The following is a 27,981-nucleotide window of genomic DNA, read 5'->3' on the forward strand; positions in this document are numbered from 1 at the left end:
CGCTCCCGCGCGCCCCTCGTCAGCGGGCCGAGCAGCGGCCCCCGCCGCTCCCGGGGCCGCGCCCCCGCCCTTCAAGCGAGCAGGGGCTCTTCCCCAACGCCGCAACCCCACCGGGCTCGGGCCGCTGCCTCGAAACAGCCGCCGGGCCGGGCCCTCCTGGGCCGGGCCCGCCTCGGCTCGGCCCGCGCCCCTGCCGGCGGCGGGCGCAGCGCCTGCGAGGTCCCACCCGCGCCCGCAGCCGGCGGCGGGGACCCGCGGCCGAGCCACCGCGGGGGCGGGGCGAGAGCGGCCAATCGGAGAGCAGCATTCAGTAGGGAGGCGGGGCGGGGCCTTGAGTGGCGGCTCGCGAGATAAACAAGTTGCAGCACTATTCGGCGCCCCGCAGCCCGGTGCGCGCTGTGAGGCGCGGCGGCGGCCGGGCGGGCGCCCGCCCTCCTTCCCTCCCTCCCAGCGAGAGGCACCGGGCCCGGCCGTCCTCGCCGCTCCCGCCTCTACCCCGCAATGTGAAGAGTCAGCAAGTTCCCAGCGGCCGCCGAAACGCTCGGCGTCCCCGGGGAGCGAAGTGCGCCGACGCCGCCTGGCCGGGGCGGCCCGGGGCATGCCGGGAGTTGTAGTTCTGGCGCCGCCGCCTCCCGCCGGCGGCGCCGGGGCCGGCTCCCGCAGTCACACTACGACTCCCGGCATCCCCCGCGCCGCGCCGCGAGGAGCCCAGTTGAAGCGGGTGGCGGCGGAGCGCACCCCCTCCCCCCGCCAAAAAGCCCCAAACCAAAACAAAAACAAACGGCCACCCCCCACCCCGCCCGCCCGCCGCCCCCGCCGAGCCCCGGAAATGGCGGCGCCGGGAGGGGGCTCCGCCAGCCGGGGGTGCTGATCCGGCCGCCGCGTCCCCTGCCCGTCCCTCCCCGCCCATGGGCGAGACATGGACTACGAGTTCAAGTCGAAGCTGGCGGCCGAGCGCGAGCGGGTGGAGGACCTGTTCGAGTACGAGGGCTGCAAAGTGGGCAGAGGCACCTACGGGCACGTCTACAAGGCCCGCCGCAAGGACGGGTAAGGGCCGCGCCGCGCCGCCGGGCCGCGCCGCCAACGGCCGGCGGGGCTCCCCCTACCCCCCCCCCCCCCGCGCCGGCGCCCTCCCTTCCCTTCCCCTCCCCGCCGGCCGCCGCCGGAAAGTTTCTGGCAGCCGGAGCGCGGAGCCCGCCCGGGCAGCCCCCGCCCCGCGCCGGCAGCGGGCCGCGGTGTGTCCCGGCCCTGCGGCGGCGGCGGCCCGCGGCCCTGCGGCGCGGTGCGTGTGCGGCCGCCGGTCGGTGCCCGGCTGCTCGCCGAGCCCTGGCGTGGCGTGAGGGGAAGGCGATCGCGCCCGCCCGCCTCTGCCCCGCGGCTGCGCCCGCCGCCCCGCTGTCGCCGTCCCCCGCCTGTGCCCTCCGTCCTGCCGGCCGCGGGACGCGGCAGCGCTCCGCCGGCGGTGGCCGAGGGAGGCCCCGGTGGCGCGTCCCGCTCTGCCCCCCCCGCCCCGCCGGCGCAGCGGGCGGGGGGTGCGGTGTCAGCAGGCTGTGCCGTTGGGATCGCCTTTGGTTTTCGTACCGCGTCTCACGTCATCGCTTTCATCTTTTGTGTGGCTGCGTTCGTGCTTTGACGTTCCGCTCCGAGAACTCGGCAGGGGATTGGAAAAACGAGCAAGTTTGATGCGAGCAGCACCTGGCTACCGACCGCCCCTCCCCGGCTTCTCCCGTTCAGGCCGGTGGGCCCGATCTGCCCGGGGAGCCCCCGGGGAACGTGTGGGTCCCTGCTCTGGCCCCGGCCCCGGGGGCCCTGCTGAACCCGGAACCGGGCAGGCTGGGCTTGGCTGGGATGGGCTTGGCTGGGCTGGGCTTGGCTGGGCTCGGCTCGGCTTGGCTTGGCGGTGTGTCTGGGAGGCTCCGTCCCGGCAGAGCTGGCGGCTTCTGTCAGTACCCGCGCCCAGGTGTGCGGGAGATGTGTCTCCGTCCGCCCCGACGCCGATACCTGTCCCTGTCCTCAAATACCTGGCTGCGGGTTGGACCCAGGGAGGTCATTTAGCCATTGAGCCCATGTACCTTGGCTAAACAGGGCTCCCTTCTTTTCCTTGGGGAAAAGACAGCTGGCACCATGGGATAGGTGTCCCGCGGATGCCATTTTCACTGTACTGTGGTTAAGAGAGCAATGGGGAGCTCAGATTGCAATTTGGGATTGCTTGGCTGGTTTGCGGTCGTTGAAGAGGAGCAGTCCTGAGGCCCGAGTGAGGCTCTGATGCAGGTTCCGAATACAACCCTTTTCTTTCAGAAGAGCCATTAAGCACTTTTTCACCGTGGCGTGTGAATACTGCACAAACACGGACTGCGTTTGTAGACGTGTTCTAAGCATACTGTAAAGTTTGATAAAATACACTTGCAAATCGGAGGTGATACCTTTCTAACAGAAAATCAAAGATTAATAGCCTTCCATTCTAGGCAACTGGAACTTTGAAAAATAAAAGACTGAATATGGAAAAACGGCAATTTTTAAAATAAAGTTCTGGAAGTGGTTAATGGAACGCTGCTGCTTTAGATTGATAGAGAAGTCCAGGGATTTTTTTTTTTGTAGGAGTAAATTGCATTCATGTGTGTCTTGAAAATTTAAACTCTGAGTTAAGAGGATGTAGTATCAAGTGATTAATAACTGAAAGGTAGCACACTAATTCATGTGGAGGATTAAATGCTGGGAAACGAGCTCTAGTTCTGACTAGCTTGCTCTGCAACCTTAAGAATACTGGAGCATAGCTAACTTGAAAAGGAAATGTTAAAGCCTTTCTGCATATTACAGTTGCCACTGAGCTCTTCTAATAGTTGTGTGTTTAGTAGTTGTGTTTGTTTGTTTTTTTTTTAATATATTTTATATATCTATATGAGATCTATGAGAGGAAGTGATAGTAGAACCACCCAAAATGCTGGTTAAATGTTTTTTGCTGTTCTTTGGTATAGTAATCCTAAAATTACTGCTTGTAAGAACAGCATAAAAGAGGCAGAGCTGAAGTCTACTGTTTTATGAAAAAAATGAAATTTGATGTCTGTTTCTAACTTATCTTTTTCATTTCCATCATTGGCAATGGAGAGCCAGTGCAAGAATTACATTGATGCTACAAAGCACCATAAAGGACATGTCTTCAAAATCTTCTCTACAATAATAATAGTATTATAAAGGCAAATGGGTAGTAAAGCAACAGTAAACACGATAAAAAGATAGCTCATGTGTCAGAGCTAGGAATAATCAAAGGGAGACCTTGAGCCATAAGCAAAGTAACTGGTAAAAGGAAGTGCAAAGTTTCAGTAGGCAGTCGGATAGATTGAAATGCAATATAATATGGCACAAATGTAACTGTACTATATATTCCAAGGTTTTACTTCATGAAGCTTGGAAACTGGGTTATTCTCCCTTTTTTTGGTTTTCCTTTTTATGGCATTAGTGACTTCACTCTCAGTAGCTTTTGTGAAACTTTTGGACCTTGGGTGAAACTAAGATGTGAACAAGTTAGAAAAAAATTAGAAAACAACCTAAATCGTTAAGATAAGATGATTTCCTTATGAAAATATCTAGCTAAAATATCTCTGCAGGGTGGAGGATATTTAGCATTAGTTCTTAACATTAAGAGGTCCTTAATGACGGAGAGAAACTTTTTCCAGTGCTGGCGACAGAAACCCAGCAGTGATGCATATTTATAGTGCGCTGATCACTGGGGGATTTTGAGTCTTATGTAAAGGAATTCTTCTTTGGCCGATCATAGAGACTGTTTCAGTATTTCAAATTTGCAAGGCATTCCCGTATAGAAGAAAAAGATTCTGGCTACTTGCTTCTTTTAGTCAATTTGCAGTCTCAGGAGGCTGAGGGCAATAAGAACCTTGTAGCTCTGCAGAAATTCCACTGAGATCTTGTCGCTTCGTGTTTCAAAAACTTGGCATATAAACTTTATGAAATAGTAAAATGTGTTTATACAGAGCTTGGCAAGCTCTTCGATAAAATGCTTGTAAAAAAAGTGGTTGTATTGCTTAGATCTCCCTGAATGGCTTGGGCATAAAAACAGTTTTTCAACAAAGTAACAGCTTAGTTTGGCTTTTTCAGCCTAGAGTGGAATATCATTGGGGCATGTTTCTAGTGAGCTGATTGGGTTTTTTGTGTTTGTTTGTTTGGTTTTTTTTTTATGAAAGTTAAAAATTGGGTATTTTTTTAAATAGGCAGTCAGGTTTGAACAATGTTGGTGTGACATTTGCATGCACTGCACGAGCGTATTTTTAAAGATGTTGAGCACCCACAGCTTCCATTTACTTCAGTAGTGTTTGTGTACTCTGATGAGGTCTAGTGGTATTACCTGCATTATGCATTTAGCTAAATTAGGCACTTGGGTTTACAAAACTTTCATTAATATCTTTGTGGTCCAGAAGGGCTAGAAAAGAGGGATCTTTATGTAAGCTCTCTAATGGTTTATTTCAGTGTACACAAAAACTGGACCATTGGGTTTGAGGGGGGAAATGGTAATATAAGCCTCATGACTGCAACTCAGTTGTCAATGTTAAGTTTTTAGCTCTTTATGTAGCTGGAAAATCTGTTAGGATATGTGTGTGTGTACTGCCACAAAACGTCATGTTGACTTTCGCTGGCATTTTTTTTTGAACACTTGTTCACATTTGTCCAGTGAAACAAAGAATGAAATTTTTCCAGTCATGGTTAGGAAAGTTAGGTTTTAGTTTCATGCCTTACCTCTCCTCATTATGTTCCTTGCTGCTTCTTTGATCACAGTTTAAGCCATGAGGTTGAGCTTAGTTGTTTCACTTCCTCTATCTCCTTATCACATGGGAGGCAATTTTTAGGATGAAGCGAGGGTTGGAAATTCTGTTTGTTGTATATGCCTGAATTATTTCCCTTTACTCTTCGGGAAAGATCAATATATTGGTTCAGGCCACTACAAAGTATTTCTGTTCCTTCACCAGGATGTCAGCTCACCTGCAGGAGGATGTTTGGATGAGTCAGCAAGCTTAAAAGATACCGCTGTTGGTTAGTCAGGAGCACGCAAGGAATAATGGGATGCACAAGTCAAGTAGAAAATAGGCCACTGTTCTTCGTTCCGCAGCAGCGACAGCAGATGTAACACTTGTGAAAGCTGAAATCTTCATGTGAATAAAACCTTCCTAGTTATTGCTGCTTCTGCTTACCTTTAAACAAACAATCGAGCTGGCTGCTTTCTCGCACGCTATGGCTATGTTATTTTTCTTTTACTCACTACCTGGGTTTGGGCAACAGAGGTTATTAAAATAAAATTACAAACAGCTTTGTTTTTTTCTTTTTAATCTGTGTGTTTCAAAACAGCTTTTAAAAAGCAGGTATGTGCTTTTTAATCTTGTTATGGAGGGGATTACAGAAATACAAAGTGGTCAGCTTCCAAGATGATGGCAGCGGAAGAGCCAGGAGTTGTACCCTGGGCAGCTCCCAGGCTCGCTGCCTGCTCAGTAACAGGCGCTGCCTCTGCAGACCCTCCTGCCGTGTTATTCTTTGGCAAGTATAAAAGGTTTAGCACTGCCCTGTACTGTACAATGTATCAGCTGAATGAAGCATGTAGATTTATATGCTAATATAGTAATATACTTTTTTTAAAAAGAAAGTCAGTATTTGTAACTTGTCAGATTACCTTGTTGTTAATGTATCTGTAACTTTCAAACAAGAGAATTGGTATAAAACAGGCTTCACCTTAGCTGCTGCCAAATACGGAATTCTCTTTTGGAAATTGGGCAACAGTGATGCAAGTCCAAAAACACCACCGTAAAGTACAGGCATAGGAGAGGGGAGACAAATGAAATCATCTTCCCCCCGTTTTTGAATATTGTAAGCTTGTAATTAAAGTTTTCCTCCTTGGACTGAGATTGGTGTGCAGAAGCATTAATGTGAAGTTCTTAACGCAGATCTGACGTGCTTACAGCATCCAAGTCCACACAAGAGTCCAGTGAAAGTTAGGGGAAGGGCATGGGAGGAGAAAGGAAGGGGAAGCACGTAGCCGAGCGTATAATCTAACCTAGAATGCTGGATGTGGTCCTGGCCGTGTAACCTTTTGTTTGTTTTAGTTTTTTTATTTGATGAATCTTGTTTGTTTGAAGCAGAAGTGGAAAAATATTGATTAAGAGAGAAAAAGTAGCGTGCTGTGAGGCATGGCTCTGGTGGAAAAACAGGCTTTCTCCTGGGGCCACTTGCTGTGGTTGGGGTTTCTGCTAATATCGTTATGTTGTTGAGAGGTTACATCTGGTCACGGTGTTGGTAGAAAACTTTAAGCGTAGAAGAGGCCAAGGTAATCTGCTTATTCTCTTAAATCAGTATTTGTATTGGAATACTTTGTGTACTCCCTATATTGCTCTTCTGCAGAACTTAAATTACTGAAGTCGTATAGCACGAATGTGTGAGGAAGCGAAACTTGCACTCCGGTTGACTAACTGCTGCAAATGAACTACGTTGGCGGTAAAATCACAGGGGGATTGGGTACATGTGTACTGCAGTTACATTTACTGTTAAGAGAGAGGCAACTCATTGATGTGGCGAGGATTGTACTCTCTTGAATGTGAAACTGGAATGTTATGTACCAATGCAAGTATGTACTTGTAAGACATTTGATAGTCTATAATGATTTATGTATTTGCATCTCATTATTTTTTCTATATGACATTGTCTTGAATGTAAGTAATTTGAGTTTTCAGATGTAGTTGCTGTTTACTAACGTAATCCTGTGACACGCTAAATCACAGCAATATTGACCCAAGTCAGAAAGCAATCTATTTGATTGTGATCAATTACCTTTCTCTGCAGCAAAATCTCTACCAATGATAGTATCTGAAAAGCTGTTTTTGCTCCTCATTTTCATGTATTTTTTTTCTTGATGAAACTTGTTGTCTTGAGTAAGGTAGAACGGCTGAAGGTGTATGGCTGAAGGTGTTTGGCTGAAGGTGTTCATGCCTCGCTATAATCTCTCAATAGCTAAGTAAACCTAAATACTAGATTTACCTGCGCATCCTGAAAATACTTGTTACCACTGAGTGTTCTTAATATGTGAGAAGGAGCAGCAGAACTAAACCAAACCTGTCTAACTAGTTGCCTACAATGCATTCTAATAAAAAACCCAATCTAGGAAGAGCTCGTTAGTATTTCATAACTGTGCCTTTCTGAGAGCTGCTGGTGCAACCATGCCATGGCTCTGCTTCCTGCCCAAGAGGACAGTGCAAGTGGTGATGAGGAGTTGTTAGTTCTTCCCACAGGCTCTTGCGATGGTCTTGCAATAGCTCCCATGGCCATTTTGTCCTTTCTTCTGTTACTCTCCCTGAAAGCAAGTGCGGAAGTGAGCTGTACGGCATTCAGCTGGTGTTTTGTTTGCTACTATGGTAAGCACAAAGGTGTGGTGGTGGTGGTGGTGGTGGTAGGAGCTTGAGGAAGAAAGAAGGTGAGTGTGGGTGATGAGATGTAGAAGAGGTTGCGTTTGTTTGAGAGAGAAACAGATGAAGATTTTTGCCAAGCTTGCAGAGGAAGACTCGTGCATAAGTTAGCCCATAATAAGCTGTGAAGGAAAACCTCTCAAGATTTAGTGGTTTTTTTTTTTTTTTTTTTTTTTTTTAAAGAGATGTAGAGGATAAGAAGTTTCCTGTTACAGAGTGGAGGGGTTAAGGGTTTTCTAATAGTGCTGCAGGAAAAAGAAGTCAGAGCTTGAGGAGGAAGATGAGATTCCTTTTTGCCCCCCACTTGGTAAGAGGGTGCAAAGCAAGGTAGAACAGAAGGTCAGAAGCTAAATACTTCTCATGTGAACTACTTGACGCAGAAAGTTAATATGTTGGTGTATTTCTGGGTCATCCAATCTAATCTATTGTATTGTAGGTAGAAGTGTTGTAAAGTTTCTTTCATAAATTTACTTTCAAGATGAGTATTTTCATATCATGCATGATTTAAAAACAAAACAAAAAACCAGCAAAAACCCCCAACCCCCAGAAATTGCTGTGATTCAGAGTGCTGCGGATGTGTTTGCATGAATAACCAGAATTTCTGTGGAATGTTCTAACCAAATTTCACTAGAGATTTGTTAGTAACATTAAATTTTCCCATATCTTTTGAAAATACCTACTGAAAGGGTGTGTTTGCATCTTCTGTGGCCTTAATCAAGCTCATGATTTGCATAGATGACTTCTGACCCAAGTCTTTCTCCTCTATTTTTAACTGCCGAGTTCTGCATTGTAAAATAAGGTTCTATTTGCATGTGCTCACTGCTGCTCAATGTACGGTTCAGGAGATGATACAGTCCACGTGTATGATCGAGGAAGAGATCGTTAGCGGAAGTGATTGGCAGCTCTTACACTCTGCTCCCAAAGATGCGTCGTTTCTTGAGCTTCTTTGCTGGCATTCGAGAACTGACACAGGCTCCATTTTTTTTTTTTTTTTCAGTCTCTCTTATGAAACAAAGTATTAGAACTTTGAAAGATTTATTTGTTTCAATAACAGCGTGCTTGCCTGAAGTAATGCTGAAACTGGTCCAGGACAACTGCTTTTAGAACAAATTGGCTAACTTGGCATGTGACTATAAATTGGCTAACTTGGCATGTGACTATAAATTGGCTAACTTGGCATGTGACTTTAGGAAATGAAGAACAATTTCTACTTGTATAGCAAATACAAAAACTACTGTTCTGACTTGACTTACGAGTGTCAGGTATCTAAATAATTTAGGTTTATAAAAGACCTCCCCACTCTGGGGACTTGGTTTACATGGATCGCTTGACTATAAGTTAGATGACTGACAGATAAAAATGCTAGTCGTGATGATATTAGAAATTGTTATACCGCTTGTGAACTTCAGCTATCTCAACAGATTCAGGAAGAAAAAAAGCAGAGAAACCTTTTAAATCAAAATTAGTTGTTATTAACAAAATCCTGTGATAGTCTTGAAATCAACTGATACAGAAGTTAAGTATCTGAACTTCTTATTAATATGTTCTTATACTTTTCTGTGGGAGCACAATTCTTTGGTTTAGCAGGGTGGGTTTTTTTAGAATTTATGAAATATTAGTGTATCTGATAAGACAGTCTGAAAGGAATGTTGTAGAGAGAGTGTTAAATGACCTTTGCAAAATTGGTGTCTCTAAGTGTGTGGGTTTTTTTTTTTTTGGGGGGGGGGGGGCAGGGGAGGATTTTTTTTTTTTTTTAATTGGAAAGCAGAACTGACTTTTCTTGTGAGAAAGATTGGAGGAGCTGAGATTATGGGAATAGTGGATCTCTGAAGGGCATTATTCATGTTTGCTTCTGTCTTTTCTGGGATTAGGTGTTTTCAAATAAATATTTTCAGATGAGGTTACTGCATAACTGCTTGTTTCTCCCTCAGTTGTCATGTCTGTTTTCTCCAAAGTTCACGGTCTTGAAAAATTTTAGTCATTCGTCTTGTAGATGAAACCATGCTGAGGTCAGGTTTTCCAATAGGCAAAGCAACAGCTATAGCTTCCTGTGTGTGCTGGGAGTGTCGGACCGTTCACTTAAGGATAAAGGTTCTGGGCTAAATAAGAGCACAGATACAAACTAGGAATAGCCTCAGACAGTATGGCTTTAAACATGTGTTCCCATAAACTGGGCCTCACGTGTGGTATGGTTATTTTTTTGTTCATTCCCTGCTGACTTAAGTAGAAGATGCTATTGATTTCTTTTTACAGTCAAGTGAAAAGAAAAGTTATAGGCAATTGACTCAGAGGCAGAAGCTAGATCTTCTGGAATGGAAACTACATCCGGAGGTAAAGTAGGACACTTGCTATTTTGAAGCAGTGTATCTGGTTTCCTCATGCATTAATTGCAGGAAAAGTAAATTCTTTTTATGTGGCCAGAAGGTTTTCCGTCTCTGCTGTCCCTCCTTTCTTTCCCTGTCTTCACTAGAGCACTTGGAAGCATTCACACAGGTGATGCTGGGACTCTGCTCTGACTGCAGTTGTCCTTGACTCTCCCACCTCTTTGGTATGTCATGGGCTCCGAGTGCCTGAAGAGATCTGATGATACAAAGGCCACTCATGCATGAAATTCTAGCAGCATGAGATTATCTCTTTGACTCCTAGGTAGATTCTTTTGAGAGAGATACTTCTTATCTTACAGCTCATGAATTCTGCAAATTCAAAGGTGTTTAGAGAAAATTCTCACCCGTATTCATAGTCCCATGGATTACCACATCATACTAAGATTTATCACCTAGCTCACTCAAAAATGCCATGTTTGTTGCTTTGATTCATTATCGTTAGTGCAGCTGACAGTGGGTTTCAGCCTGTGTCTTTGAATGTGTCTGTTCCTGATACAGAGTTCCTGTATGAGTTGTTGCTATGTTCTCAAGGGTGTTGTAGCCTTCAAAGTTAGCTTTGTGTTCATACCTTTTGATCAAAACCAGTCATTGTACAGGATAACCATTTGTTCCTTTGCCTAATTCTGTCATGCTCCAAATGAGAAATAGGGGTAGACAAATGACCAAATTTAATTTGATCTTCAGTTCAGAACAACCAAAAGACTGTACAAGTTCAATGTCATTTATTCTACCTTTAGCATGAGTTCAGTGGTGGGAAAAAAATGTCAGTGTAGAACTTTATCCAAATGATGCTCTTAAGCTACAGAAAGAGCATGAGAGAAGCCTGTTCTCACTATGGGACGCACAGTTTTAAAGTTAGAAGGAGGCAGAATATGACTTGGATTCCCTGGGAACAGATAACGATGATTGTTGACTAAAGACCTTGTTCTTTGTTGGGAAGTAGCAAGACTCTCATAGTAGCTGGAATAAAGACATCTGTAACTTTGTGAAATCGTAATTGCCTGATGTTGAAGTGAGGGAAAAGATATAGATGCTTCATTAGCAATAGTGATTTTTTTTTTCCATTTCAGACTGAATGAAATTGGACCCGGTGGTGACTTTGTAGAATTTCGTTCTGGTCCTTATACTTTCTTGTGACAGTGTTTCTTCTACTCAGCAACTTTCCAACTATAATAAATGTGCTTTGTTGTGCAACAGGTATCTCTGATAAATCTGGGCTTTCTGTGTGCTTGAGAGGAAGCATTTGATTGTGTCATGAGCTAGAAAAGGAAAACTAAATAACTGCAGGTTTTAGGCTGTTGTCCTTCTGATAGGTCTTGCATTGAGTCAGTATTTTTTTCTTCTGCTATAGGTGAACTTAATGCATTAAAATGGTTTAGAAGAAAAATCTGTATTTGGTGTTTCAAACTGAGGTCCTTGCCAAAGAGACTCAAAAGAAATACAGGCTTCCTAATATATGGTGTTTTAATAGTAATTTTCCACCTATCAAATCTGTAGTATTTAGCCAGATTTAGCACTACAAACAGACATGATGCACATTAAGCTGGACTGTGTACTTACAGTATGTTCTTACACTATGGCTTTAGGACCTATACTTATAAAATTACTGAAAACCAGGCAGCTAATGTTCTTGACATTCATAGTTAGTCACAAACGTTCTTCTTCTAAGTGATTTTATGAAATAAAGGGCAGATTCTTTTTTCGCATAGTCTAAAGGACCCTGTATCTGCGGCCTTGGTAAATAAATCACAGATAAATAAAAGCTTGTTTCCTCTTTATTTCAGAGGTATTTTTCTCCTTCCTGCTGCTGTTCCTTATTTTAAGATAACAAATCCTCACATGCAGTATCCTTTCTGGAAGGGAGGTATTTCCTAAATCTGTTCATTATCTGTAATCAAGCCTGTCTATAAAGAAATAAGATCAGGTACAGCTCCATCCCCTTGGTTTAATATAGCAAATGCTGGAAGAAATTACCTGGAGCAGCAGAATAATTTTACAGCTTTCAAGGTTTAATGCGAACGCTTCAGTTTTTACTTTTATAAACAGGCTGTCAAGTCTGCTTATGCCAATCTGTTAGAAAATACATCTACTCCTATGAAATTCACAGTTATCGGTCACTCAAGATTATTTTGGAGCCAGTCTAACTTTAGCAATGGCAACAACCCTGTAGCTGGTTGAGGTCTCCGAATCTTCATCAATAGATTTGGAATGAGGGTGGCAGTGACTGAAGTTGTGTTCTCTTTCCTTATAAATACAGAGTTTTGTTATTATAGTGTAAAGGCTAAGTTTTAATAAGACTAAGGTTAGTAAGATTTCCAATGGTCTGTTATTACAGAGATCTTAAAAATCTGTGTGTGGTTATGACTGTGAAATAGTCTGAAACTGTTGTTAACAGTTAGAAGTTATCTATGCTACAAAGATCTGCTTTTTATGTTCTGAATTGGAAACTACTGGGGAAAAAAGGAAGAGGATATGGTTAGGTTATGTGTAATGGTGCTGGAATAGTTCCAGTCTCCTCATGTTGATATTAAGAGACCTCTACTCCCCACTCCCAGTCTAATGAAATTATAGCTGGGTAAAGGAAATTTTTTTTTTTTTTTTAACAACACAGTGAATCTGAGCACAGATAAGATTTTTCTGTTTTGTCTTTTTAATCAGCTGTCATCTCATACATAAAGAACACATCAGTTATGGCAGGTGACGATCGGGGGGTTTATTCATAGGTATTTAGCATCTTTTGTGAGGCTCTGTGGAAGCACACAGTATACGGGTGTTATGTTTAATGGCAAGTAGCTTAGCATCACTTTAAGAACTTGCCTTGTTCTTTAACATGCACGTTTCCTCCTGAGTTCATAGACTGGTTTACAGAGGAATAAACGAACAGAAGGGTAGCCAGCAGTTTTTAGAGGTACATCTGGGGATATTCTACAGACAATAGAACAAAACGTGGGTATAGTTCCCTTTCTAATAAGGTACTATGATAACACTGAGTGTCTATCCATAATCTGATGCCAGTGGTGCTTTTAATATGATCTCTTTTATATGGCTGGAATATGCCAGATTTTCCAGCAGGCTAAGCTCTGTATAACTATTCTGCTGTGTGTTTCTCATAATGTATGTAATGAAAGTCAGATATTTTTTAAAGAAGGCTAATTGTTGTAATCAGTTGCACTATATTTGAATGTCTCTGCCAATTTATAAACGTTTATAGTAGACTTAATTTGAGAATGCTAATTTTAACAAACAAAAAAAGTTCTCTTTTTTGGAAGTTTTTTTTTAACCCAACCAAACAAAAAAAAAAATCATTGTTTTAAAAATTCACAGCTTATATTGTGAGTCCTGAGCTAGCCTTCTTTTGGACATGCATTTATGCAAGTACCTGACATTGGCAAGTCTATAAAATTATTGGAAAATGGAGTAGGAAACTATGCTTAGTGTTCAGGAATTTGGTATTGTTGCATTTTGATAAGAGTAACATCTAAAATGACACAAACTTCTGCCTTTGATTTCTGCTGTGCTCATAGATTCCAGAAGGGCTTCATGTATGGACTTCAAGTCTTGGGGGTGGCAGAAGATAAAGAGAGTTGCTGCCTTCTGGTGTTACTGTCTGTGTATGCTGGGGTAGCTGGTGTCGTCTGGGACGTCTGGAGGGAGACCTAGCAGAGTTCAGTGGGTGTCGTCAGGCAGTGACACCAATGAGCTGTGTAGTATTCAGGCCCCTTTTTGAAAATTGAGATTATAACGGCCTTGTGAGACGAGAGATGCAGAAATACAATATGACAGGTAGCGTACCGTTTCCATTCTGAAAAATGTTTTCTTTGTGTGTACCTGAATCAGCCTTGGAGATTCTCTTTTCATTCTAGCTCTTTTTATATTGCATGGTACAGGCTGTCCTGTTTGGTGTAGGTTTGTTGCCTTGCTCCCACTCCCCAAGTTTACTTTTAGATGTTGTTCAGATAAGATGCAAGCTCAACTTTTAAAGATTGTGTAGTCATTACCTGCTGGGGAGGTTGGCTTCCCACCCTGGCACTAAGAGGAAAGTCCAGGCCCAGGTTTGAGCAGATGAGGTGACATACACGTCTGCTCATTCTGCATGAGAAGTCCTTTCCTGTGCTGTAACACGTGTGCTCTTCTGTTTGCAACACCGAGAAGGTTCCCACCAAACCTCCGAGGGATGCATCAGCAGGCAGGCCAGCCACACAGTCCACAGACACTACTGACATGGTAAACTTTTCACCGTAGTGGAATGAAGTGAAAGTCTGCTGGTTTCCTCCATTCTTTTCATGGCCAAAAGCAGCCAAACGTAACTCAGGTATCCATGCTGTATTGAACTTGTCTGGGACTGGGCTGTAGGAACAACCTGTAGCTGCTGTGAAGTTTTTTAGCAGAGCAGCAGACAGCTGCCCTTGAAGGTGAAGAAAGACAAACCTTTTAAAGGACTGATATGGTCGTAGATTTCTTTTAAATTTCTGCTTGCTATCCTTACTGTTTCATATTTTGAGTTTCTTATGTAGCTCTGAAAATGAACTAATATATATGCTTGGAAATTTAGCATGTATACTGTGTTCTAGAAATAAATTAAGATCAGCCTGTAGATTCCCAGCTTCTGTCGTTTGTGGCTGGTTGCCGTGTGGATGAAAAGGAGCTGGCTGAGCTGCTGACTGGATAAGGCTTGATGTGGTTTGAGGATAATGATAAAAGAAAATTACTTTCCTAGTCCGTTGAAGAACATGTACCCTAGTGGTACTACGTGTGGATTTTTTTTGATCTTGTCATTCTTTTGGGTTAGTGGCTATTTCTATATGCATAAAAAACACTAAAGCATAAGAACTCATCACTTTTTGGGAAGGATTAGGTCCCTTTTTCCGGTCAATCACAGCCACTTTTACTGGTACCACTTTGTAAAGGGCTATGGCCATGTACTCTGTATAGAGTTAAATCTGTAAGCAGCTTGCATATGGTAACCAGTGCTGAAGGTGATCGATTAAGTGGCTTTGCTGCTATGTTCCAGGTGCCGCGCAGGGTTTTTTCTGTTAACTTCTGGGTGTGCTTCAGTGTCATGGTTTTGCCTTATCTGGGGGGGGGGGGGGGGGGGGGGGAAGTTTGTAACTCTTGTTGGTGATCTCCTGCTGAGTGATTAACTTTATGCTGTATGGCAGCAATTAAACAAAGTGATTAGAGCGTAACAAGGTCTCTGTATGAACCTTGTGTTCCAGGCAGTACTGTGTTTGAAGAACACTGAACTTCAGTGTTCCCAGGCTTTGTCCTACAAATTCACAAATGTTTAAATTCCATTAGTGTTGCTTACAAGGGTGAATTGTTGTTTTCTATTAGGTTCTTCTAGCTAGGCCTTGGAATGTTATTATGGTGCGCTTCGTTTGTTTAAGAAAATGTGCACTTTAATTATTATTTATTTATTTTGATTTATGATATTGTGCACTTAAAAAAGTTGTTATTAGTATATACTGTAATGTTAATATCTGTATTAACTGATGTGATAGTCACAGTTGCACCTTCAGTGTGATTGCAGTCTTTCAAGCCAGTTCCTTGATGTGGATAATTAATTCTGAAATTGTAGTGTATGTTAAATTATATGAATTCAAGATGGACCATCATTAAAAGTTTTTGAAAATTTGAATAATAGGGCTAAAACAATAGTTTGAACCATGCGCTATTTTCAAATCCTCCTATTTTTTTCTTATGATCTTGGGCAAGTTGTTTCTAGTTTTTCATTGGCTTGTTTGTAAAGTAGTTTCTCATAAGATGGGAGCACTCTGAAGTACAATTGCAATAATTAAGACAGTTTAACTCCTTTGAAATGTTTTAATTATTCCAAGTCTTCTGAACTGCACCCTTCTAAAGTGAATTTGGTACTTTTTGTTCTTTCCCAAGCATTTGGCAAATGGAAACTGAAACTGTTACCCAGAAGAAGTAATAATCATATTTTCATTTTCTGCATTGAATAGTGCAATTGGACATAAGCCAGCTGAGTACAATTTTGTGAGGAAAGAGGACAGAATTTTCCTTTGCACTGTAGAAATTAAAATGTTGATGTTAACCTTAAGGACTCACAAAACAGGATATTTATTGGTAAGGGAGAAAAGCTTAAGCTCAAAGACCAGGCTATGGCCTTATACAGGTATGGATTTTTATAAGAGAAAGATGTTCTGAATTATTAGCTGGTAGGCATGAGGAGCCTTGTGTTTGGATGCTGCCTATGGCTATCTAAAATACCGACCCAAGAAGTTTTGAGGACAGGGGTATCTCATCAGTTCCATTTTTGTAAAAAGTTAATCCCTGTTAAACTAGCATGAATGGTAAAGCTCTGGAACTAGAAACAATGTTTGTTTTAGTTTTTGCCCAGAGTTTCAGATAAGGGAACTTGGAGCGTGGAGAAGCCTCGTGGAGATGTGACCCGATACCTGTTTTATCAGGCAAATTCTTCTGCATCAGTTTTGAAAAGCTTTAATAAAAATTGTTGAGTTGCAGCAACTTAAAGTTCCTGTTCAGTTGTTTTGCTGTGTGTTTTGCTCAGATTCAGTGAGCACGTTGCTGCTGTTAGCCTGGGGTGGCTGTTTAACAGAACCTGCTTGATTAAACCTTGGTTGATGCCACTTGCTCCCTGCCCTCAGACAAACGCCGCAGACAACAGGACCTTCAAGTTAGTTGGCCTGCTCCCAAGCCAGTATTTCTGTGGACCAGATGAAAATGATTATGGACAAAGACCTTGCTTCTGCTTGGCTATCCCTAACATGGGTGCTTTTGCCTCATACCAGAGCTGTGTAGTTTGTTGTCATCTGGCTTTGGTTTTTAAACTTAATCACACTTGCTCCACTCTAGTGAAAAATGTACTGATGTAGGATCTGTCAGAAAAGGATTTATGAAAACTTCCCTGTTGTATAATTCTGTACAAGTTCTTGAAGTGTGTTCAAAGTTCACTAGAGTTCTTCTGTATATTTAACATGAAGTAGAAATACTTCCCCCTGCCTCAAGTGTTTCATAAGAGCATAGGTCTTTAGAGAGTTGAACAGTATACTTACTAGCTATCATACACACCATTTGACGTTATTTACTGAATTCTTACAAGTGGGGAAATAGCTAATAAAGTACCTATTTTTTTTTCCTTTGTCCATTTAATACCATTTTATTGTGAGTAACCAGAATTGTGTGTTTCATCAGGTTGCGTTGGCTGACTTGGTACTGAAGTTTTAAATATATTTATTTCTTTCTCAAACTATCTTGAGATTACTATTAAATGGGAAATATTACTAGTTAAAATACCAGTTGGTGGATATCTTTTGGCAAGTGCTTTAAACAGCTATTATGTTTGCATAATAAGAACAGTTAACTTTGGAAAAGTATTCATATAGGCTTGCGTTTCTGCCAAAGCAAGTACATGATATTTATGTATTTAAAGGAGGCTATGTTTATAATTCTGAAGCTGTTGGTAAAAAAACATTTTGTGAGATCTAGAATATGGTATCTTTGGGGTTCTTTATCCTTGATACCCATTTATTTTAGGTAAGTATTTAATTATCCCCATTTTTGCTCAATGTTCACAAAACCTAGTGTCCTAGAAGTATGTTGTTTGCAGCTCAGCACGTGGGAAAAGAAGGCAATCTTACTATAATATCTTAAGTTGTTGGGTTGTTTATTTTTTTAAAACATCCTTCATCATTTCTCATTTTTATCTTAAAATCCTGCGTAGAGTGGCTGGCTGTTAAGTGGTGACAGACTCACAGTGGCAGCGGTGTTAAGGAATGCTGTTGAAGGCGGTGTGTGCCAAACAGCATGCCCGGTCTCTGCAGTGACCTTCAGTCTGGGAAGGTCTGAGGAACTGAAGGCAATGCTTGCATCTGTAGAACTAGTTCAAAGGCAGCCGTATCAGTAGGATGATGTGCCTGGTTAAGTAGACGTGCCGAAAGAAGGATGTACTGCAGTGCTGTAGTGACTACATTGTTCTGGGATTCAAGCTGATACGTCTGCATAGGATTGTTCTGTACTGCGTAATTTAAACATGACCATAGTTTAAAAGCTATGCCCAATTTTAAATGTCCAGAGTTGGTTTTGGTTCTGTGGACAATGTAATTTTGTCTTCACAGTCTCAGTAAGCAATCTGAGTTACGGAGTTAATACTTTGCAGTTCACATCATCTGCATAGATAGCAGAACCGGGTATGAGAGAGGATGGGCAATTATTATTTAACTTTAAAATTTGGACTAATAAATGAAATCAAAAGCAATTTCTGTGAGATAAGGTATGAGCTTATTACCTGAAAAGTTACACATTTCGTGGTTCTGCATGTGCATCTTGAGCCAAGTTCTTGTAAATGACTAATGCATGAAAATAAAGGGCTGCTCACTGGGGAGCAAAGAAGGAATCTGAATTATCGTGTCAGTAGATCCCGGTGAATCCTTGTGCTTAGGAAGCAGACAATGTCCACTTCTGAAGTCACTCCTCAAAGTGTACTTGGTGAACAGCTCTTAGGAGTTGTTAATGCAGTATTTTGCCTAATTTTAGTAATGGTAACTTCTTAAGCTTTCTTTTGCCCTCAAAGTTTTGCGTCTGTTCCCCCACAAAGTACAGAGTCAGAAGTTATATATTTAAAATACTGTGATACGAGGCTATTTCATTTTCATTAGCATAGAGGAATAAAAGCTTGTTTTAGAAGAGGAGGATCCAGTCTTGGTATGTTTGTTTGTCATGTGTGTTGGTTATTAAGATTTGCATCTTAACTTTGCATCTTATTATCTGAATGGGTGAATATTTTGGGGGTAGTTGCAAGGCATTTCTCCACGGAAAATCTATGCAGAAGGAGAATGTATTTCTCTCTTTGGCAGTTCCAAAATCATTCAGGTCACCTCAAAGTAACCCATTCCTTTAGTTTCAGCCGCAGAAGGATCTTCTGTTACTCCAAACCTATCTGGAGAAGGAGGCCCTTCAAGCCTGTAGCCTAACATGCTTGGTCTTGCTTCCTTAGAGATCAACGTTGCACCAAATCCCAAACACATTGAAACACCCTGCTTGAAATAAAGCAAATGGTAGTTCCATTACAACTGAATTTCTCTGTTTTTTAATTTGGAGGGAATATCTTTTCAAAGACTTCATGTAAGTGCTTGTCTGAGAGAGGAATAACAACTATTTCTGAGTTAAGGTGCAGCACCAGAACTCAGGTTTCCCAGTTGTAGCAGCTGCTGTGTGACTCCTACTTCAAAGGTGGATTTACTTTTTGCAAAACTTGCAGTGCACTGAGTTTTCATGTGTAGTCACAATACATCTGGAATTTTTCTTGTCATATTTTTGCCTCAAAAAACATAGTGCAAAATGGGCAAAATGGAAGCCAAGCACAATGTTCACTACATATATGCATTGTGGGTTTAGCTGCTACTGAAAATTACTGAGAAAAACGATTACCTGTAGTTACTAATACGCGTAGGCGGTTCTAATTTCTGGTCAATCTCATCCCCTCTCCGCATTCTTCCACTCAGCCACTTCTCATCCCATGAATTTCAGAGATGGGCATGGCAAAGAGGCTGGAGCTGGGCAGGACACAGACCTCTAGTTAAAAGCAAGAGAGGCTGAAACTAATTCCAGTTAATTTTTCAGCATAGCAAAATGAAACGGTTTGGGACTGGACAAGAGGGAAACTGAAGTCTACCAGAAATGCCATAGGGATTTGGCACCCACATGCCATCAGCACTGTGGGCATCGGTGCTTATCAACATCTATTGATGATAGCTGGATCCTGCAAAACCTTACCACAGGCAGTAAGCTGGTTGTGTTGTATCACAAGGGCTTTGAGATGCTACTTCATTTTCTTGTTCTGTTGGTTTTCCCTCTAAATCACTTTAAACTGTGATTATTTAAAAGGATAATACTGTGTTTTGGCTTTGTACTTGAGAGCACGCAGTTTCATATGCAGTGTAGGGGTCTTCTGATAGCCAGCACTCAGAGAGTTCTGTGCTTGTGCTCTGGCAAACACAAACTTGCCCAGTGAAATTCATGTTCTTTCAATAAATATAATTAGTTTAAAACATAATAGTATTTCAGAAGTAAAAGTGGATTGACAGTGGCTGGTAAAATCAAGTAAGATCCTTGCAGTTCCTAGGTATTTCTAAGAGAGTTTTCCAGGCATGGGATATGACACAACTGTGCTGCTTTTCATGGTAGGAGGCAGTATCCTGGAATTTCAGGAAGAGTGTCCTCCAGAGTTCTATGTAGATGTATTTGCAGTTATCTATATGGTTTCAGAGAGAAATGGGTGTAGGCTAACAAAGTTTCTTTATGTGGGAGTTTGGAATTTTTGAAGTCTATGTAAAAAGGAAACTTACTTTTAATATCTAAGTATTATGCATAAAAACAGGTTGGCTTTTCAGCTTCGTGATCCATACCAGATTAAACTAAACCATTATACTTGTATTGATTGCTGTAATATAAGTCAGAGCTAAAAATATTCCTTTTTTTTTTTTTTTTTTTGTGTACAGAAAAGATGAAAAGGAGTATGCACTGAAGCAAATTGAAGGTACAGGGATTTCCATGTCGGCCTGTAGAGAGATTGCAGTAAGTGTACATGAATGAAAGTATTTTTACTGACACTATTATTCAACAGATAAGAGATGTTATTTTCTCTGACTTAAGTAACACAAAGTTTTTCTAAATGTTTTCCTTAACGTGTGCAAGCATGAAAGTTATTCAAACATTTTCTTAAAATGCTTTCTAAATAATACTTTTTTTTGAGTGGAAAGAGATGTTCTTGCTAGGTAATGGTAATCCCTCTTTCTGGTATAGTTTTGTTTTATCTGCTTTTATGTGTTGAGAGGGAAATATACAAATATGAACCTTTTAATGAAGATTTAGGTTAAAACTCGATGTTTGTAAAATGACTTGAAGGCAAAAGGTTCTGAAAGATTATAACTGTCAGTTGTCAGTCCACTTGTTAATAACGTATTTTGTTTCAGGTGAATGGTAGTTTACTCTTTTTTCGCACCTGAGAACAATTTGTTCTCCTCATTCCTTATTTGCTTTGCTAAGCACAGAGAAAATTCATAGCAAAATAAGCAGCTTTAATTGTATTTTTATTACATGTGTGTTAGGAGGAAAAAATGGATTCAGAAAGTGCACACTTTTAAGCACAGTAGTGCCCATACATATGTGTGTATATCATTCTTTCAAAGTTGGTAAGAATTAGGTGTTTGTATGTGAAGACAGATTTTGATCTTTAAATGTTTGTTTTATGACTGAAAATGTGCATTACTGTCAAAGTGCTGGATAGTGAGTAAAATTTTGTAATGCAAGAATTTCTTGCATTGCAAAAGTAGTACACTTGATTTAAATATTTACCTTGTTTAAATGCTGTCACTATGCTAAGGGCTGTTGAAATGTGTGATATGATTTGTGCCTAAAGCTTTTTATAATCTAGTCGTGTTGCATTGAAATACAGCAGTCAGGTGTGCAATGCAAAGTGAGGCATTAGAAACTCACAATGTTTATGAATTGAACAAACCACTGTATTGTGTGTAATGTAGTGCCCATGGTAATTCTGCATGAAGAGACTTAGCAGATGAAGCTACTATCCTTTTAAAGTTCTTGTCACTGTAAGGTCAAGGTCACTTGTGGATTTGAGAGGTGGCTGCATTGCTGTCGGTCACTTTACACAGAATCTACCCCGCGGCCTTTTTGCTCATATTTCTGCCTTTGGAGGAAATAAGAAGTCCTCTTTTAATGTCAGTACTAGATTATATTCTTGTTACTATAAAGTCTGTTTTGACAGCAGTGAGGGGTTTTTTTTTTGTATGTTTCTTTGATTCTTGTCTGTCTTTTGTCTGTTTTAAATTGTACTAGTATGGAGAGGATGTGTGGAATAGTCCAAAGGGGACTTTCTGTTGTCATGATAGCACTGTGGTATGGGGCCGATTCTGTCATACCTGGGAACAACATCGTGAGGAAGTAGACAGTGTCAAATTATTTTTTTCCACTGATGATACATCACCATTTCAGTCTTGGTGTGTAGTGTTTTTTGGTTTTGTTTTTTAAATTGATGAAGCTTTGTGCAAAGCTCAGGACAGCCTGGGAAATTTCACAACTACTGTGTAAGTTGCTTAAATCCTCTCAATGGTTCTTCCTGTAATTCTTCCTTGAATGATGTTTTATTCTTCTCCAGACTTTACCATAAAACTCTATAACCTGAGGTAATGTAGCAAATTACTGTTTGCCTCGGTGAAATTTCAGGTTAGTCAAATATTAGAAATGTGAAAAAGGTAAAGGTGAAATAGTTGAAAAACAAATATGAACTTTTTGTCATACAGAAACAAGCAGAATGAAGTGCATTTTCCACAAAGAGAATCAGACTTATAATTAATGGATTAATATTTGATCTTGTATTTAAAGGCTTAGATAGGTAACAAAGGAGGTAATATTTACTGATTAAATAAAGATTATCAGCCTGGAAAAAGGCCGCGTTAAAATATCATGGGTGGTTCTTTTTGACGTCTTAAAAAAACAAAACAAAACAAAAACCTCACACCCAAAAAACCCCACAACCAAAACCAAACAAACAAAATGAAAATAATAAAAAAATAAGCCCCCCAAAAATAACCCCCCTCTCGCCCCAACCCCAAACCCCCAAACCCCACCCATATTCTGTGGAAGCTGAGAACATGGAAGAAGCACCAGTGTGCTTGGCTCTCTCTCTCTCTGTGTGCATGTGTGTGTGTGTTCAGAATATTTTAATAACTCTATAACCTGAAGACACTCAAGAATGTGCTCGAGAAATATATTGCTGAACTAAAAGGCATTCAGTTTTGCAGTTCAAGACCATTTTGTGTGTAGTATTGCATAGACACTCAGAATAAGATCTATGGGCTAACTTTCCCTAAGAGAAAAGGCGTACTACTCCTCTCGTCTCATGTTACAGATCAATTTGGTCTGTCTTTGCTTAGGATTTTGAAAAACGTAAAGCCTCTTTTACCTCTATTAATATGAGCTTTTCATGGAAGAAGGCTTATGTCAGTGAGAACATCATATAGGCAGTGGTTCCTGGGGCAAGAGATGATTACTTTCTTTCAACTGTAGGGTGATACCTGCTGAAAGAATCACTATGTTAGCCAATTCTGTTGTATTGAATATGAAAATACTAGAGGGGATTCTTATACGATAAAGAATTGGGGGGAGTGGGGGGGTGGAAAGCTAATTTCTTCCTTCCCTGTAACTTGAGTCTCTTCTGAAAACAACTGAAATGCCAACTATTTCTGTATTCTTGTTACGAGGCAGACTATTGCTGGGCCTAAGCAACAGCATTTTTGAAGAGTAGAGCTGGAAAATATGCATGAGGGTTAATGAAATATAGAGTTTTCATTTTTACATGATTATTTAGTTAACAAATGTGATGCCTCTCAGCTCAAGACTTGTCAGCTTATTTTTGAACCAATGATGGATGAAATATTTTCATTATTGCTTGAACATCAAGGTGGGATTTCTAATTGCTTTTGTAACGTGGGCAAAAAAAAATTCCTGAATTCCTAGAACTATTTATAGACAAAATGGCTCTAGGAATTTGTTAATTTAATTTCCATTGCAGAAGATGGAATAGAAATAAAATACATTTTTAGACATTAAGGCCTTAAGAAAACTCTGATCCTTTCAATTCAGAGGCAGGACATCAGAGCATATTCATTGCAAGGTAGTTTAAAGATACATTGGAAGCCTGCACAACAGAAGAGAATATGATTATGCTACTGTGTATTAGGGCGAGGATATAGATTTCTTGACGCAGGAGCAACTTTCCTGTATCCTTTGGTTTGGAAGAAGGAAACTAAAGAGTTGAAAGTAATCAAGTGTGGAGATAGACAAGGGTAATAAACTGCATTCATACATAATCTGATGCATGTTTTGGGAAAAGTTTTTCTTCATTATGCTGAAAAGGTAACTTAAGTACTTTTTGGGGGGAAAGGAAGACTTTTATTCAGTTCTGCTGCCTTTGTGTTTTACTTTTTGCTCCTTACCTTATCTAAGTAGCTTGCTTAGAGCAACAAATGGAGACAGAAGAAACAGACCAGAGGGGTATTATTTGTTAGGGGTATTTTTTTCCTGTGAAGTACCTTAGCCATCATCTGTTATGAGCCAATAGGTATAACTTTAAAAGTCTGCAAACAGCTAATGATAATGGAATTTTGTATTTGTTTATCAAACAAGTACCGGGGTAATACAGCTTTATCTGAGATTTCTTGTCCCAAAGGCTTTACTTCCTGTGAGAGGATTATGCTGGTTACTTCAAGTATTTTGCTTTCCACAGCAAAGAGACTATAAACTTCTAATTGTGGATTTTGTGAAAAACTAATTCAGAGAAAAGAAGAATACAAGCCTTTTCTTAATCAGTGCCCTTCAGTGGCTACTTTCAAAATACCTGGATATGTAGCCTGTCACTGAGCATGGAAGAACTTCAGTGCAGTTGTTTGTGATAGATAAGGTTTGCTAACGGTGTAAGAAAAGTACAGTGTCATTGTGAGTGTTAATAAAAGGATGGTAGGAGAAAGCAGTAAAATGTCTTTGCTTGAATATCATTTTTTTTATTCAGAGAAAGAGATTAATTTCATGACTGATTTGGACAGTAGATACTAGGCTTATGCTGCTGGACCCCAAACTGTTTGCAGCCATCTACATTGGAAATTATTTTAGTGGCTAAGTCAATTCCAAATTTTGTGGTTGTCTGTTGCTTTTCACATGAGGAATTGCAGAAGCCAAAGGCAAATGGTAGTAGAGGTTAATCTGGAAATGTTCAGAAAAATTGCAGTCTTGAACAACTTGGGGAGTTGCAACGTGATTATTGTTATTGGCTTATTTATCTGAAACGGTGGATTTTAGGATCCTAAGTGGAGGGAGCACATCAAAAAGCAAGATCACAATCCTGGACTTTAGGAGAACAGACTTCAACTTCTTCAGATGTCTGCTTGGAGGAATCCTATGAGATACAGCCCTGGAGAGAAGAAGGATCCAGGAGAGCTCATTGATATCCAAGGACCACCTTGTCCACGCTTAACAAAGTTCCATCCCAACAAGTAGGGAAGCAAGCAGGGGCAGCAGGAGTCGTGCATGGATGAACAAGGAGCTCCTCATTGAACTCAGACGTAAAAAGGAAGCATATATGAGGTAGACGCAGGGATTGGTAACACAGGAAAAATATAGAGTTGCTGTTTGGTGTTACAACGATAGCAGTTAGGAAAGCCAAGGCTGACCTGGAATTGAGTCTATCAAGGGACCTGAAGGGCAACAAGAAAGGATTCTACAAGTACATAAACAGCAAAAGGACAGCTAAGGGAAACGTAAGCCTGCTGCTGAATGGGAACAAATGATGTGGAAAAGGCCGAGGTACTCATTAACTTTTTTGCCTCAGTCTTCACTGGTAGGACCAGCCTTCAGGAATCTCATGCTCCTGAGACCAGGGCAACAGTTGAGCAAGGAAGACTTAGCTTTGGTGGAGGAGGACCAGGTTAGGGAGCACTTAAACAAACTGGACATACATAAGTCTGTGGTGCCTGATGGGCTGCACCCACAAATGCTGAGGGAGCTGCCTGATGTCATTATGAGACCACTTTCAATTATTGTTGAAAGGTCATGGTGACTGGGAGAGGTTCACGAGAAACGGAAGAGAGCAAATGTCACTCCTGTTGGTCAGCCTCACCTCAGTCCCTGGGAGGGTGATGAAGAAAATCCTCCTGGAAACCATTTCCCAACACATGAAGGACAAGAAGGTGATTGGGAGTAGTCAGCATGGATTCACGAAGGGGAAATCGTCACACCAGATGGTTGTGCTGCTGTTCAGAGGGACCTCAACAGGCTGGAGAAATGGGCCGAGAGGAATCTCATGAAATTCAACAGAGGGAAATGCAAAGTCCCGCATCTGGGGTGGAATAACTCCAGGCACCAGTACATGCTGGGAGCTGACTGGCTGGGAAACAACTCTGCAGAGAAGGCCCTGGAGGCCCTGGTGGACAGCAAGCTGACCACAAGCCAGCAGTACACTCTCAGAGCAAAGACAGTCAACAGCATCCTGGGCTGCATTAAGCAGAGCGTTGCCAGCAAGTCAAGGGAGGTGATCCTTCCCTTCTAATTCAGCACTCCTGAGACCACACCTGGAATTCTGTGTCCAGTCCTGGGCTTCCCAGTACAAAAGAGATGTGCAGCAACTGGAGTGAGCCCAGTGCAGGGCCATAAAGATGATGGACTGGAGTATTTGACATGTGAGGAGAGGTTGAGAGAGCCGGGACTATTTGTCCTGGAGAAGAGAAGGCTTGGGGGATCTTATCAAGGTATGTAAATACCTGGTGGGAGAGAATGAAGAAGTAGGAACCAGACTCTTTTCAGTGGTGCCCAGTGACAGGACAAGAGGCAATGGGCACGCATTAAAATACATGAAATGCCACCTGAATATGAAAAGATGCTTTCTTACAGTGAGGGTGACCGAGCACTGGAACAGGTTACCCAGAGAGATTGTGAAGTCGCCATCTGTGGAAATGCTTAGAGCTTGACTGGACACAATCATGGGCCGCCTGCTCCACCTGACCTTGCTTGGGCAGGGAGGTTGGGCTAGATCTCGAGGTCCCTTCCAACCTGAAAGATTCTGTGATTCTGTAAAACAATCTTCTAGTGTTTCTGTCCATTTAGTAGAAATAGAGCCATGTCTTTCAGATGTATTTCTAATAAGCAGATAAGCATTTTGTACTAATAAAATAGTGTGATTATACACTACTTGGCAGTGCAATGCAATGAAGAAACATTGGTTTGATAAGTTCTGATAAAAGATGCAAGTCCCGCTTGTATCCTGAGTTGCTCTTCCGAGGTTTCTGACTGGTCACTGAAATTAGGTATCTTAAGCAAAGTTCTTGGAAAATTTTTGAAGGGTCTGAGCTTTGTTCCCAATTTATTTTTTGGGTCTGTTTGTCACCAAAACACACATTTAATCTAGTACAGTAGCAGTTTCCTGGTATGAGTTGCACTTGGGGCAATCCCAAGCACAAATACAGGCTGGGCAGAGAATGGGTAGAGAGCAACTCTTAAGGAGAAGGACTTGGGGGTGTTGGTTGATGAGAAACTCAACATGAGCCAACAATGTGCCCTTGCAGCCCAGAAAGCCAACCGTATCCTGGGCTGCATCAAAAGAAGCGTGACCAGCAGGCCAAGGGAGGTGATTCTGCCCCTCTACTCTGCTCTGGTGAGACCCCACCTGGAGTACTGCCTTCAGCTCTGGGGCCCCCAACATGAGAAGGACATGGACCTGTTGGAGTGAGTCCAGAGGAGGGCCATGAAGGTGATCAGAGGGCCTAGATCAGCTCTCCTACAAGGACAGGCTGAGAGAGTTGGGGTTGTTCAGTCTGGAGAAGAGATGGCTCCAGGGAGACCTTATAGCAGCCTTCCAGCACCTGAAGGGGGCCTACAGGAAAGCTGGAGAGGGACTTTTTACAAGGGTGCATAGTGATAGGACAAGGAGTAATGGCTTTAAACTGAAAGAGGGTAGATTTAGGTTAGATATAAAGAAGAAATGCTTCACTATGAGGGTGGTGAGGCACTGGAACAGGTTGACCAGAGAAGTTGTGGGCGCCCCATCCCTGGAAGCCTTCAAGGCCAGGTTGGATGGGGCTTTGAGCAACCTGGTCTAGTGGAAGATGTCCCTGCCCATGGCAGGGGGGTTGGAACCAGATGATCTTTGAGGTCCCTTCCAACCCAAACCATTCTATGATTCTGTGATTCTATATGGGGGGGGAAAAAAAAAAAAAAAAAAAAAAAAGAGAGAGAAATGAAAAATAAGTTCAGTTTTCCCTGAAAAACAGTCAATGTTTTTAGTGTATTCTGGCTGTTCTCTTACTGAGACAGTTCCATGTAAGTATATTAAATATAGTAGCAAAAATATCCTGGAAACCAGCGAAGTGTTTGCAACAGTCACTTGTACTGCAGTGAATACAGTTTTGCTCTGAAATTCTTCTTAACCCAAAAGAGGATAGTTTAAGAGTGTCTTTTTATAAGATTGTTATTTTTCCCCTAAAGCATCAGCCTGTAGACAAAGATGACTACTACTAAAGGTTTCATGTGAATCAGTGGCTTGAGTTAGGTCCTAGGAGGCTCTTCTGTCAACTCCTGGTCCTTTCCAGCTT

At 41.9% G+C, this 27,981-nt stretch overlaps 1 protein-coding gene across 2 annotated transcripts in view; it reads left to right on the top strand.

Moving 5' to 3' along the window:
* The first annotated feature begins 771 nt into the window (after positions 1-771).
* CDK19 (cyclin dependent kinase 19) overlaps positions 772-27,981 on the top strand; it is a 134,445-nt gene continuing 107,235 nt past the window's right edge. The window contains exons 1-2 of one of the 2 annotated variants that reach the window (XM_082306395.1): positions 809-1,047; positions 20,323-20,398. In XM_082306395.1, the coding sequence (XP_082162521.1) occupies positions 920-1,047; positions 20,323-20,398 (204 nt within the window). In that variant the 5' untranslated portion in view covers positions 809-919. Of the gene's footprint in view, positions 1,048-20,322; positions 20,399-27,981 lie in introns of both variants that reach the window. The other variant, XM_082306396.1, reaches the window with a different exon arrangement.

The sequence above is a fragment of the Platalea leucorodia genome (assembly GCF_965183815.1).
Source record: "Platalea leucorodia genome assembly, chromosome: 3".
NCBI classification, from domain to species: domain Eukaryota; kingdom Metazoa; phylum Chordata; class Aves; order Pelecaniformes; family Threskiornithidae; genus Platalea; species Platalea leucorodia.